This window comes from Saccostrea cucullata, unplaced genomic scaffold (assembly GCF_032062105.1).
Source record: "Saccostrea cucullata isolate Sc308-1 unplaced genomic scaffold, CSIRO_AGI_Scuc_v1 ctg11033, whole genome shotgun sequence".
Classification (NCBI taxonomy): Eukaryota; Metazoa; Mollusca; class Bivalvia; order Ostreida; family Ostreidae; genus Saccostrea; species Saccostrea cuccullata.
Window position 1 is genome coordinate 1,937 of NW_026921568.1, and position 12,207 is coordinate 14,143.

General features: G+C 33.9%; 1 protein-coding gene and 1 long non-coding RNA gene across 3 annotated transcripts; one reads left to right on the top strand and one right to left on the bottom strand.

Moving 5' to 3' along the window:
* Window positions 1–1,955: 1,955 nt before the first annotated feature.
* On the bottom strand, window positions 1,956–11,196 carry LOC134260362 (E3 ubiquitin-protein ligase TRIM71-like). 2 transcript variants are annotated; one of them, XM_062742935.1, is made up of 2 exons: window positions 10,539–11,196; window positions 1,956–3,970 (listed from the first exon to the last, which is right to left on the bottom strand). In XM_062742935.1, the coding sequence occupies exon 2, from the start codon at window positions 3,955–3,957 to the stop codon at window positions 2,296–2,298; it is 1,662 nt and encodes a 553-aa protein (XP_062598919.1). In that variant the 5' UTR covers window positions 3,958–3,970; window positions 10,539–11,196; the 3' UTR covers window positions 1,956–2,295. The 2 variants fall into 2 exon arrangements, with proteins under 2 accessions (XP_062598919.1, XP_062598918.1); XM_062742934.1 differs by lacking the exon at window positions 10,539–11,196 and adding an exon at window positions 10,005–10,156.
* LOC134260363 (uncharacterized) lies at window positions 4,533–5,912 on the top strand. Its single transcript, XR_009990531.1, has 3 exons — window positions 4,533–4,661; window positions 4,879–4,949; window positions 5,245–5,912. It is a non-coding gene; the product is annotated as an uncharacterized LOC134260363 (long non-coding RNA).
* Window positions 11,197–12,207: the final 1,011 nt, after the last annotated feature.

The following is a 12,207-nucleotide window of genomic DNA, read 5'->3' on the forward strand; positions in this document are numbered from 1 at the left end:
CAGCGCAATATCTACCGGTACATAAAAAATGACTTGCTCTGCTTGCTTTTCATGTATAAAAAAAATGAACAAAATAAGCAAGTAATAAGTAAAATAATTGTTTTATTTACAACATAAACAAGTACTTCATACATTTTTGGAGATCGATTTAACCTACATTTTCATGTATGTACATAGAGAATTATGAATATACCGATAGAAACTAGCCTTTGTTTAGCCTACTAGGCATAACATTGTATAGAAATAGTTTAGGCCTATGTCACTTTTGTAAGCTGCACTGTCGCTAACGTTTATCCTTATTTTTTGGTAGACCTTAAGGGTCATAAACCCTCTGCTCTCTCATATGATTTTTTTCTCTAACTTTTATGATTTTCCAAAGCAAATGTATATGCTGGATAAAATACAAACAAACAAAAATTTGACAAAAAAGGCACTTAAACTTGACAAATTTATAAAGGAATAATAGACATTTGTGTCATTAAGAGTTATCTCTCTTATCAGAGTATCAATGTACCTTAGGTTAAAATTTCATGAATAGACTAAAACTTTATTTTTTTCATTACATGTAAATTCTTATCATGATAAATGTATAAATCTGTTGAAAAATATCAAAGCGGTGCAATCACGCCACGAACAGCTGAGAAACACTTCGATCGGCGCTTTAGGTAGATACTTCAATGTAAGCTGTCGCCAGTGTCTCCATGTTTACATCATAAATATGCCTTTAGTTACTGGAATCGTAGGTTGAATGTTTTTGATCAAATTTAATACTTGATTGCAAATTAACTGGCTCGGGCAAGTTTTTCCATTTTCGGATCCATCCATCCTTTTCCGGCGACCGAAATTCCTCCAACTTTTTATCATCAATCTTCGGACATGTTTCTTGTATCTTTTCAGCATTTATTATCAATTTTCACAATCAAAAATATTCCCAAACAACAAGCTGTTCACTATTACTGATCACAAGTGGCATTTAACAAAATTTTCCCTTCGAAATAGAATTCTTCGCCTGATGAATTCGAAGCGTAACCGCCTTTCAAGCCGATTTACAACCTTCAGTACTTTTGACGGAAATCTACAGCGACTTTTTATTGCAATATTTATATCTGAATATATATAATTTAATATTTAATTGTCTATCTTAAATGTATATATAAGTAATAAATAACAAGTTTATAAACTTCAATGGGAATTGAAGTGGGTCGGTAATCAAATCTTCTGAGAAGGCCTTCGGTTAAAAAGTTAACTTTATAAACTTATTCATTTAAGAACAAACTCGAGCCTTTTTTTCAACAACAAAGTACTTATACCTGTACACGGACAATATTTTAGCCTTCGTTACTAAACTTCCTTTTAAAATAAGATTTCAAAAATATCATTCTGATTTTCCTTTATTCTTTAAATATGCATATTAATATAAAACTTACTATAGATTATATTCAATAAATAATTTATTAATTTATTAAGAAAGATACATTTGTATATTATGACCTAGGCTTCTACTAATGGAAAAAAAAGTACTTGGGTTTGAATTATCTTCATAATTAGATATAACCGATGAATTTATTTTTTTTTTCACAGGTGACTTCACAACAGATCTTAACTTCCCGTCAGGAACTTCTGTTTGTCTATAAAGTTTTTAATCTATGTTTTTTTGTTTTTTTTTGTAAGGATTATAGTGAACTCTTAAATCAATCTTATAATTTATTTTTCAATACTATCTAGTACCGGTATGTAATGAAGTATTTTTATTGTGTAAGATAATATGTGTCTGTTTCGAATTTAGCGACTTTAAAATCTTATTCAACTTTAAGAATATAAAGAAAGTGTACACTTTTTACTATGTCCACAATTAACTTCATCCTGCAACCAACCTAAGTACATGTAGTCTTTACATTTCTTTGGGACTTTAGATTCCATCATTGAGAAACTTCAATTGAAAAATTAAAAAAAAATCCATACGGTTAAATTTATTCAGCTTACTTATATAATCACGACTTAAGTTGTTATACGCAAGATGTTAAAATAAAAATGGCATACTAGTAATTTGTTCCCTAGACACCAAGTTAGGTGAAATCGTGTAAAATACCACCAAGAAGTGTATACATTCAACGTTAACATCTCACCATTTAAAGAAACGTAACCCCTACTCAATGAATCGAAAACATCGTATGAAAAATGAAAACACTTGTGTGTGCATACTGCATTCTCAAACTGAAAACATAAATGCAAGATATGATAAAAAAAATTGGAGATTCATAAGGGATCTCTTTATCAAAGTTACTTTTTTCTGTATCAATCCAAATACTTAATAATTTTGATGCACGATTCACTGTTCTCCCCAATCCAGAGGTTTTCGTCACCATCAATGCTGAGAACGAAGGGGTCCTTCAAACTGCAGTTGATGTAGCGTAAGAAATTCCCGTTCCTGTCGATCACGTGGACACAATTATTGTCGCGATCAACAACAAGAATACGACAATAGTTGTCAGTATCTATTCCATGTGGATAGAATTCTTTGTAGCTGCGAGAGAGATTTCCAGTGTAACGAAATCGGAATTCGCCGGTTTTCTTGGTCACGACGACAGCCGAGGCGTTCCAGTCGGAAACACAAATGTCCCCGTTTCCATTTTCGGTGACATACATGTTGTTCCGGCCTACAGAAAACAGTGCCCTATTATTATCATCAAATTGAATTTCTTTTTTCAATTTGCCTTCAGAAAATATGCCAATCTTGGCCTCTGAGTAGTCGTTTCGTCGCATGCAGACCATCAAGTCGTCTTCTGTGTTGAAGCAAAGACCAAATGGTATCCAGTCAGTTATTTTTATCATCTTCTCGATGCAGTCTTTTCCGACAAGTAGTACTTCGACACATTCATCCGTGATCTGTGGAAAAGCAACATCGCCGTTTTTGTTTACCGCAATGTCTTTCTGACTACTTCCCGAAATCGCAGCTATGGACTTCAGCAGAGTGCCATGTTTGTCATACTGCTTGAGTTTTTCATCATCTCCATAAACCCACACCCCCTTTGTTGCTTCACAACAAATTCCTTTTAATTTTCCGCTGTTGGTTTTTATAATAGCTAAAGGTTCTGGTTCTTCCAGTAACATGCGGGCCGCTACTGCCGTTACCCCACAGGTTTTGCTAATGGCAAATCCTGGTAAAGTTGTTCTATTGGAGCGTTCGAGTGTCAAAAGCTTTTTAATAATCTGTTCTTCCGAAATATCTGAGGGAATTATTTTTGGCGGTAGTATGACTTCTCTACTAGGAACAAGTTGCAATTCCTCGACCATAGATTCGTACTTAAGGAGATTCAAGACTTTGTTATCTTTCAAAAGTTTCTCGTTTTCCTGAATGCAGTTCTCCACACGCTTTAAAATCGCTTGCATTTCTTCAATACTATCCTGCATGTGTTTCTTGTCTTCTCTCGCCATGTCATCCACATTCTTTTTGAATTTGTCTATCGTGACATCAACTTTCTCATGCCAAGTTTTCCTCAACTCTTCTAGAGTATCTGCTTCTTTTTTACTGTGATCTGCATACTCAGAAAACTTTTCTATCATTTTCTGCACAACATTTTCGTATTCATTTTTGAAGTGCCTTAATTCCAGTAAGTCGCTTTGGACAGCGCTTTGAGTTGCTGTGGTGATTTTGGACAAGTTTGCACTTCTGTGTCCCTCATGGTTTCCCAAAAGACACTGAAAGCAAATAGGAACTGTGCAATCCTGACAGTACAGGACGTTTTCTTGAGAATGATCAATGCATCTGTCTGGAGAGGATACCTGTGGCTTGTACGGCTCAATTTCATGCTTCTGTGCTTCATTTTCTAAATGTTTGTTTCTACAATCTCTGCAAAGGTTAAGACCACAGCTTCTGCATCGAACAGCGACCACATTTGTGCATTGACTACAACGAACTGCATCTTGGGCCATTTTTTCTGCCTTTTCATCACTCATCGTTCACTTGTAACTGTAAAAAGAAAATTGAAAGAATGCTTTAACATATCGCTCTTTTATACAGGAAATTTTTGACTTGAATATTTATACTATAGAATAGTTTTTCAAGTGATCGCCCTTTGAAATTTAAGATCCATTCTCTGTAATGAATATACCTGGTGTGTTAGATCCATGACAGGAAAGGTCAAGGAATTTCTTCAAATTTTTAAATATATGATTTGATACGCAAGCATAGTACAGTAAACAAGCCTGTTATTAGCAAACATACTGCATGTTGTATTCATGCCATTAACTCAAATGCTGACTGGTGTTTTCCTACTGTTTGGCTATTTAATACTAGTATTGTTACAGTATTAGATTTATTAATTTATTTGATAAATCTATATTACATTTTAATGTTTTTAATTTGTACATAAATGCATTGCTAAAAATATTTAAAGGTCACCGAGGTGGAACAGGTAGTACCTGTACTTAATTATTATTGCCTTGGGGTATGAAGGTTCTGGTCTTTGGTCTTTGATTTGTAGTATCCATCATTTTCATTGGTTTGGACTTTGTACGGTTGTGTTTTATTAGTTTGCTTATTTTCCCTCCAAAAGTTGTTGTTTTTATGGTCATTCTTTGTCCAGTGTTTGAGTAGAGAGGACTATATTTACAGATTTGTAATATCAGACTTTTGACATTTGATATTTCTCTCTATTTAGGTAAGCTAATATTTATATACTAATTCTAATATGATTTCTAATATTTGATTTAACTGCAAAGTAAATTCTATAGCACTTGCACAGTCAGAATCTGATTTGAGAGATTAGTATTTAAAGTAACTGTTTTATTGATACAGATAGTAGTTTTTACTTAATTTAAATATGTATATATTTTTATGATGATAGCTTTATTTATGTAAACTATGATAATTTGTAGTTATATGATCTGGACCCTGTGAGCCATATTATTAACACTCATGAATGGGAGAGGCTCGATCCCATAGATAGGTATGAAATTATTGTTTTATATATTTTATGATTATCCAGAAATGGTAAAGTTTGTGTAGACATTATTGTAAAATATAGATCAGTTTTGTTGTATAAAGGTTTTATTATTTTTCAAAGAGTATAATATTGAAAGGGAGTTTTCATCTATTTGATAATGTGTAATTCATGTGAAGAGTTACCTCCCTTTATTCAGCGTATCTGTTAACCGAAGATTGTAATAACTATATTGATATGGATAAACATGTATTAGAATATTTTATGCTATGTATTTATTATTTGTTATTATAATTTTCAGGTCATTTTCCTATTATCCTGTTACCAATTTCCTATTTATATAATCATCTGTGTGTGAATAAATGGAGATGATCGAACCCTGAAACGGACTTACTGTTATATTCCATAATAACTATAAGAAACCGTTACAGTATTTACATACTGAATATTGTCGACGAATTTTCTCGTTATTTCTCGATCATGACAAGGAGCATACAGCGGGTGTGATCGATCGGACTTCACAGAAAAGCATATCGACCGGTCGACATGCTTTTCTGTGAATTAAGTAGATTTATCTATGGATCGACCTAATCAAAAGGCTATATTTATATATCGACGACGTATTGCCAATTATCAAAAAAAAAAAACCTCACTACTAACCTTCAAATACATGTAGTTTCATAGAAATGGAAATATATCTATTTTCAATACTTCACAAAATACCAGAGGGAGTATAACACGTCAAAATTGTATATACTGGTGCCTCATAATATCGCGGTACTTAATCCTTTTGATTAAAAATTGTTATTCCAATTTTTTACTTTAACTTTCATCAAATACTATCCATAAACCAATCTATGGCCTAACTTTTTAGTGTCAAATTATTTCTCAAGTTTGCACTGTTTAATTTGTTGTCTATTTTTAAAACGGGAAGTCTTATTTACCTCCTAAATTGTAGAGTCTCATACAATGAAGCGCATTGAAGTGGTAAAATTTTCCGTTTGACTGGAACGTTTTAAGCTATCTTTAGAACGATGATTGTCATAAAACGACACGCCCATTTCTTTAGAAAGGAATATTCGGTCATTCGAATACCTGTAAAACAGGTTTCCATAAATAATATGTTTTACGGTGTGACCGTTGGGGCGAGCGCAGTTTATTTACTATCATAAACCTACACATATACTGTCTATCATTCAAGAAAAAGAAAGCAAAAAGAATAAAACAACAAAAACAATAAAAAGAAATCATTTCCCAAGCATCGGGATCGAGATTCCAAACTTCTCGGAAGTTTCCGACAAAATCGGAAATACCCGAACCGTTGAAGTGACGAAAGTATGACGTCAGAAAAAAATTCTGTTGACTTAGGACGCAAACGCTAGTTTTATGGAAAAGAGATTGTATTAAATCGTTCTTTTCAAGTGAGTTGTTGCTATGTTTTAGCCACCATGTTGCTATGCACCGCAACATGTTTTCCGAGTTTCACGGAAGCAACCGACATAACTTCGTCAAAATTCGTAAGTTTCCGATGACGTCATTTGTATCATTTCCGAAGGGCAAGGTGAAGGCCGGTGTTGTGGCATGGGGGTATTTTTTTTAATAAGGTAAGGCAAAATCATTTCGTTAAGATTTCGGTAAGAAACAATGTTCCTTTAATTTTTTTACTATTTTCGATTTATTCGCGCAAAGGACATTGGGTAGTGCAGGAATTCTGGGAATGTTGCACAGAGAAATTTGGCTGACGTATGTACAGATTTCAATCCGAATTTCCTCTGTTCATACACGTTAGTCTATTGAGCTCGCTTCGCGAGCGTCGCTTTGCGACGCTCGAAAGCGACGCTCGCTGCGCTCGCTATAATAGCCAGTCAAATTGATGGTCTACATAAACACCGAGTAAGCACGTGTTCGACCGATACATGTGTTGTGGTAACTCAAATAAATACAAGAAACATATTGACGCAAGCGTCAAAAATCGGCCGCAAACCAATTAATTAATTCTTTCATATAATAAATTAGAAACTGAATTCTTATATTTATCTGTTAATTAATATATCCCTGTGACATTAAACATTTGAATGCGACATCCCAGGATTTTCTTCAGTACATAATACATGTACATTGCTACATGTACAATGTATTTAAGCAACTTACTCTTAGCCCTCTGCGTCCCCTGACCCAGTAAGTTTAATTGGTACTATTAACGAACTCTGGCGGAAGTTTGATGTTTAAGTAGTTTTAACACTTAACCATTAAAACTAACGTTTAAACTTATCTAACTAGAGATAGTTTAACATTAAATAAAACGTAACAACTATATGGGGCTCCTCGCTCGCTCAGAGGATGTTGAAACCCCCAAATCCCTCTAGATCCGCCACTACATTTCTTCTCTGTCTTGTTTTGGTGTGAGATGTGGCGGGAAAAGGCTTGGCATGTCGTAAAACGCGCTTTATCCTTGTCTGTTGGAGAAAAATCTCCTAATATTCTGTCTGATAATAAATTAAGATTAAGTCATGATTTTGAAAATTTTCCGTATTAAAAGTACATTGTGTATTTATATTTTACGTCATTTTAAATTATATATACAACAAATCCTGTTGAAGTAGAGAAAGTAAAATTTGTTTAGGCAATCATATAACGCGGTCCTTGCTTTAGACTATGCCCAACATGTGTGCTTATTTCTCCGCACTTCAGTTACGTAGGAATTTGTCAATCAGGATTGGATGAAACATTTAACCCATTATTCATAAAATATTAGTTTGATGATTATTATGCGTTTTTAACTTACATTCAGACACTCTTTCTTAATATTCTATTACATGAATGTTAAATATTTTTTATTCAAATTGTTCTAACTCCGCAGAAACGCACGGTGACTTAAAACTTTCATATCATATAACCGACCGCCTCCTGGCGGCCGGTAATGATAAAGTCATAATTATTGACAAAATCGTTGCAATACGTGTCTTACAGAAGCGGGAACTCTATAACTCTCTCTCTCATAACTTTAAAAAATCTCCATTTCAGTGTAACTCATGTTGCTTGTCACGAAGAGTGGGGTGTCCATAAAATTACGACGAAAATTTCTTTTTCGTTTCTAAAGAAATGGCCGTGTCATTATGTTATAATTGACGTTCGAAACATGACTCAGTACGTTTCATCCAAACAGAAAATTTTACCACTTCAGTGCGCTTCATTGTAGTATGTCAGTAGGGCTGTAGACCCAATTGTCCGATTCGTATCTTAAAAACCCTTTGTTTACCAGAGATTATTAAACTTGGAACACTGGAAACCTAAAAAATGAGATGGTCCTATTGATATTTATCAGTTCAAATACAACAATATTTTGGACAAAGGGAAATACTGTTCAATCAATAATTTGAGAATTCTTTGCTTGACAGACACCAGACTTGGAAGGTTGTTTCCAATTACAATGAAGCGCATTGAAGTGGTAAAATTTGCCGTTCGAATGGAACGATTTGAGCTATCTTTAGAACGTTTATTGTCATCTTATGACACGCCCATTTCTTTAGAAATGGATAAAACGGTCAATTTGTTTATTCGAATACCTGTAGAACAGGTTTTCCATAAATATAATAACCAATGAAATTGACGGTCTAAATAAACACCGAGTAAACACGTGTTCGACCGAAACATGTGTTGTGTTGACTTCAATGGACATGATAAGTTCAAAAATATGTACATATTCGTTGCAGTTTGTGTTTTACAGAAGCGGGGAGTCTCTAACTCTCTCTTCTAATTTTTTGAAGCTCCATTTCAGTGTAACTCATATTGCTTGTCGCGAAGAATGGGGTGTCCTAAAACATTACGACGAATATTTCTTTCTCGTTTCTTAAAATATGGGCGTGTCATTATGTTATAATTGACGTTCAAAACATGACTCAGAACGTTTCATCCAAACGGAAAATTTTACCACTTCAATGCGCTTCATTGTAACGAGTTAATAAAAGGATGAAAGATCTAGGGTTAAATATTATTTAGTCCATTGCTCGACAGGCATCAAATTTGGCATACTTGTACAATGAAGCGCATTGAAGTGGTAAAATTTTCTGTTTGGATGGAACGTTTTGAGTTATCTTTAGACACGCCCATTTCTTTAGAAAGGAAAATTCGGTCAAATGATTCAATCGAATACCCGTAGAACAGGTATTTCATAAATATAATTAGCCAATGAAATTGACGGTCTACATAAACACCGAGTAAGCACGTGTTCGACCGATACATGTGTTATAGTAACTCCAATCAACATAATAAAATCATATTTATGTACAAATCCGTTGCAATGCGTGTTTTACATAAGCGGGAACTCTATTTACATAGCTCTTCTTCATTTAAAAATCTTCATTTCAGTTTAACTCATGTTGCTTGTCACGGAAAGTGTAGTGTCCTAAAACAATACGACGAATATTCCTTTCTCGTTTCTAAAGAAATGGGCGTGTCGTTATTTTATAATTGACGTTCAAAACATGACTCAGAACGTTTCGTCCAAATGGAAAATTTTACCACTTCAATGCGCTTCATTGTAGTAATACGGTATAGGAAAACATGGAAACTTGTGGCTGACATGGACTTCAATTTTTATTTTTATATTTACGGTGTAATTCTACATTAAAAGTAAACATTTATACAAACCAAAGACTTTCGAGACATGAACTTTATTCTGGCTTTTACTAGATTATAAAATCATTGATCTAAATATGTTATAAACGGTAATGGAAATCTGTAAAATTACGTTTTATTTGAATAAAAAATTACTGACACATGTTCCATACTTTTGAATCGTCACAAAAGTTTACATTCGGACGACAAACAGATAGTATTTAAACAGAGAGGATATGAGCTGTGTATCTGAATTTTTGGAATATACCGCGATACAATGGAACCCGCGATATAATGAGAAGCGAGTATACATGCCGCATATACATGATCTGCATCTGCATGCTGCTGGCATATATTATGCAGGAGAAAACACTTATACATGTATTGCACATGTTAAATCCATTTGTTTCTTTAATTAAACATAATAAATTAGCTTATACGTACGTTATAATGTTTGTAGAATTCCACCTACTGCACAGAGTTATGTGGTCGATATTCAATACGTCCGTAGTTTATAAATATCGACAGCACATAAATATTTACATATCTGAATCCCGAGTCATTCCGAACGTGCAAGCACGTTGAAAAGTGCACTATCTAAAACATAGCATGGCCTGACATATTGTGAGGTTGAAGTGAGGGTGCCAGAATTCATATGCCTGTCCCGATATTGATTTAATAAAACTGAGGTGATGGAACAGTGATTGATATAACAAAAATCTTCAAATTATTCAAAATGTCCTGGAAATTCCAGAGGTTGTGCCAGATCCGTGAGATCAGTAAGATCCCCTTTCGGCAAACCCTGAGTGAACCCTAAATGTATGTATTGATTAAAATAATGCAAAGGCCTAGCAATGAATTTGAAGCATGCTAGGCAAAATACAATCCATTGATTATCAAACAAGGTCATGAAAACGAGCATAGAAAAAAATTTACGAAATGTTGATTTTACTTTTACTTATTATGACTAATACTTACAGTGAAATTTTCACCTTTTAAAAAAATTGTTCTGCTTTTTTTCACACTGTTTATCTATGGATTCTTCAATTTACCCGAACATGACAGGAAGTAAATGAGGGTGTAACATATCTACAGGGCGATGCTTATAGTAATCTGACCCCGTGTCTTCTCAGATGTCTGGATAGGTTCTGAGCATAATTAACATGTTCAAATAGACTTTCCGAGGGATAATTTAACTGTTTGCGTTAGCAACATTCCATTTCAACCAGGCAGTTTGCTTGCTAGCAAGCCTAACACACCCTAGCGCATTACTATATGATTGAAATTCCTTCTCAATATTGGATGGTATAATGTATATTGCACATTCTCACTTGAAAAAAAAATGTCAAAGGTCTACTCTATGCTTCCCGTTTTCTGTGAAACGGAAATGAAAAAGGCGGAAACTGTATCTTCGACACCAAAGAATTGTTTTCCTGGTGTTAGCTTTATTCACGGGAACCCATTTTTTTTTATATCAATTCGTTAAATTATAATAATAACTCATTATCACATTTTACGCGTCTAAGTAATAATTGCTAGTCTTATATCAGGGGTCTATTATGTAAATATTGCATGTAGTTGAGTGTAAAATTGAAAATTTTCACACCAAGAAAACCATTGTCAACCGAGGCGCAGCCAATGGTTCTCGAGGGGTGAAAATTATTAATGTTACACCCAACTACATTGCAATATTTATTACATTATGCTGAATGTTTTATACAAATACATATAACAGTGAACCGTGTGCGCATAAATTCTGCGCAGTCGCTATTTTTTAGAATATCCCCTGTCGTCAAGCACTGTTGACTGTTGCTACGCTGGAGGGCGTGGATTCATTATTCAGCGGGTAATAGTGTTTTTTAACAAATGTTTCTCGACCAATCAGATTAAACTAATTTACATGAAAGTATAATATAATAAACTAAGTTGTCGGTCGATTTTATGGGAAATATTTATAAAAATAATTATTATCTGGTGGTACTCTACAGCTTTCTGTACATACTCTACGGCTTTCTATAATTAAAAGATGCGTGGACTTATTTTTAGAAATAATTTTTACAATTTCATCAGCATTTCTTCAGGAATCTTAATCAGGGCTAATACAGGGACAAAAGAAGCTTTTGTACAAACACAATACTTGATTTGAGGAAATTATTAGCCTCTGATGTTTTAAAGGAAGTGTTTGGAAATCAATTAAAGGTGCTTGGATACTATTTATTTTAGTTTAGCTGAGCTAAAAGCCCAAGCGAGCTTTTCTGATCACCCGTTGTGTATCCGTCTGTCTAGCTGTCCACCCGTCTTCTGCATGCTTTTCACTGAAAGAAATACCTAGGTAATTTAACAAATGTGCCAAGTAAAGCGTTCTTCGTGATTAGTAATCATTCTGTTTACTATAAAATATATTATTACTATATTAGCTAAGATAGTGAGTAGTAGGTGTCACGTGGAGTGGGGGGCGTATAGATACCAACTAACTTAGTGAAAGTAGCTTATCAATTTTAGATTTACTAATGGTATCTACTCAATACCAAGTAAAACTACTTTTAAGGTAGTGATTGTATGGGTAGTAAATTCACTAGTCTTCTTATAGTGACTTAAATTACTAGCTTTTTTTTCAGTGTTCATAAAGTAATCTTCTTCTTTAAAG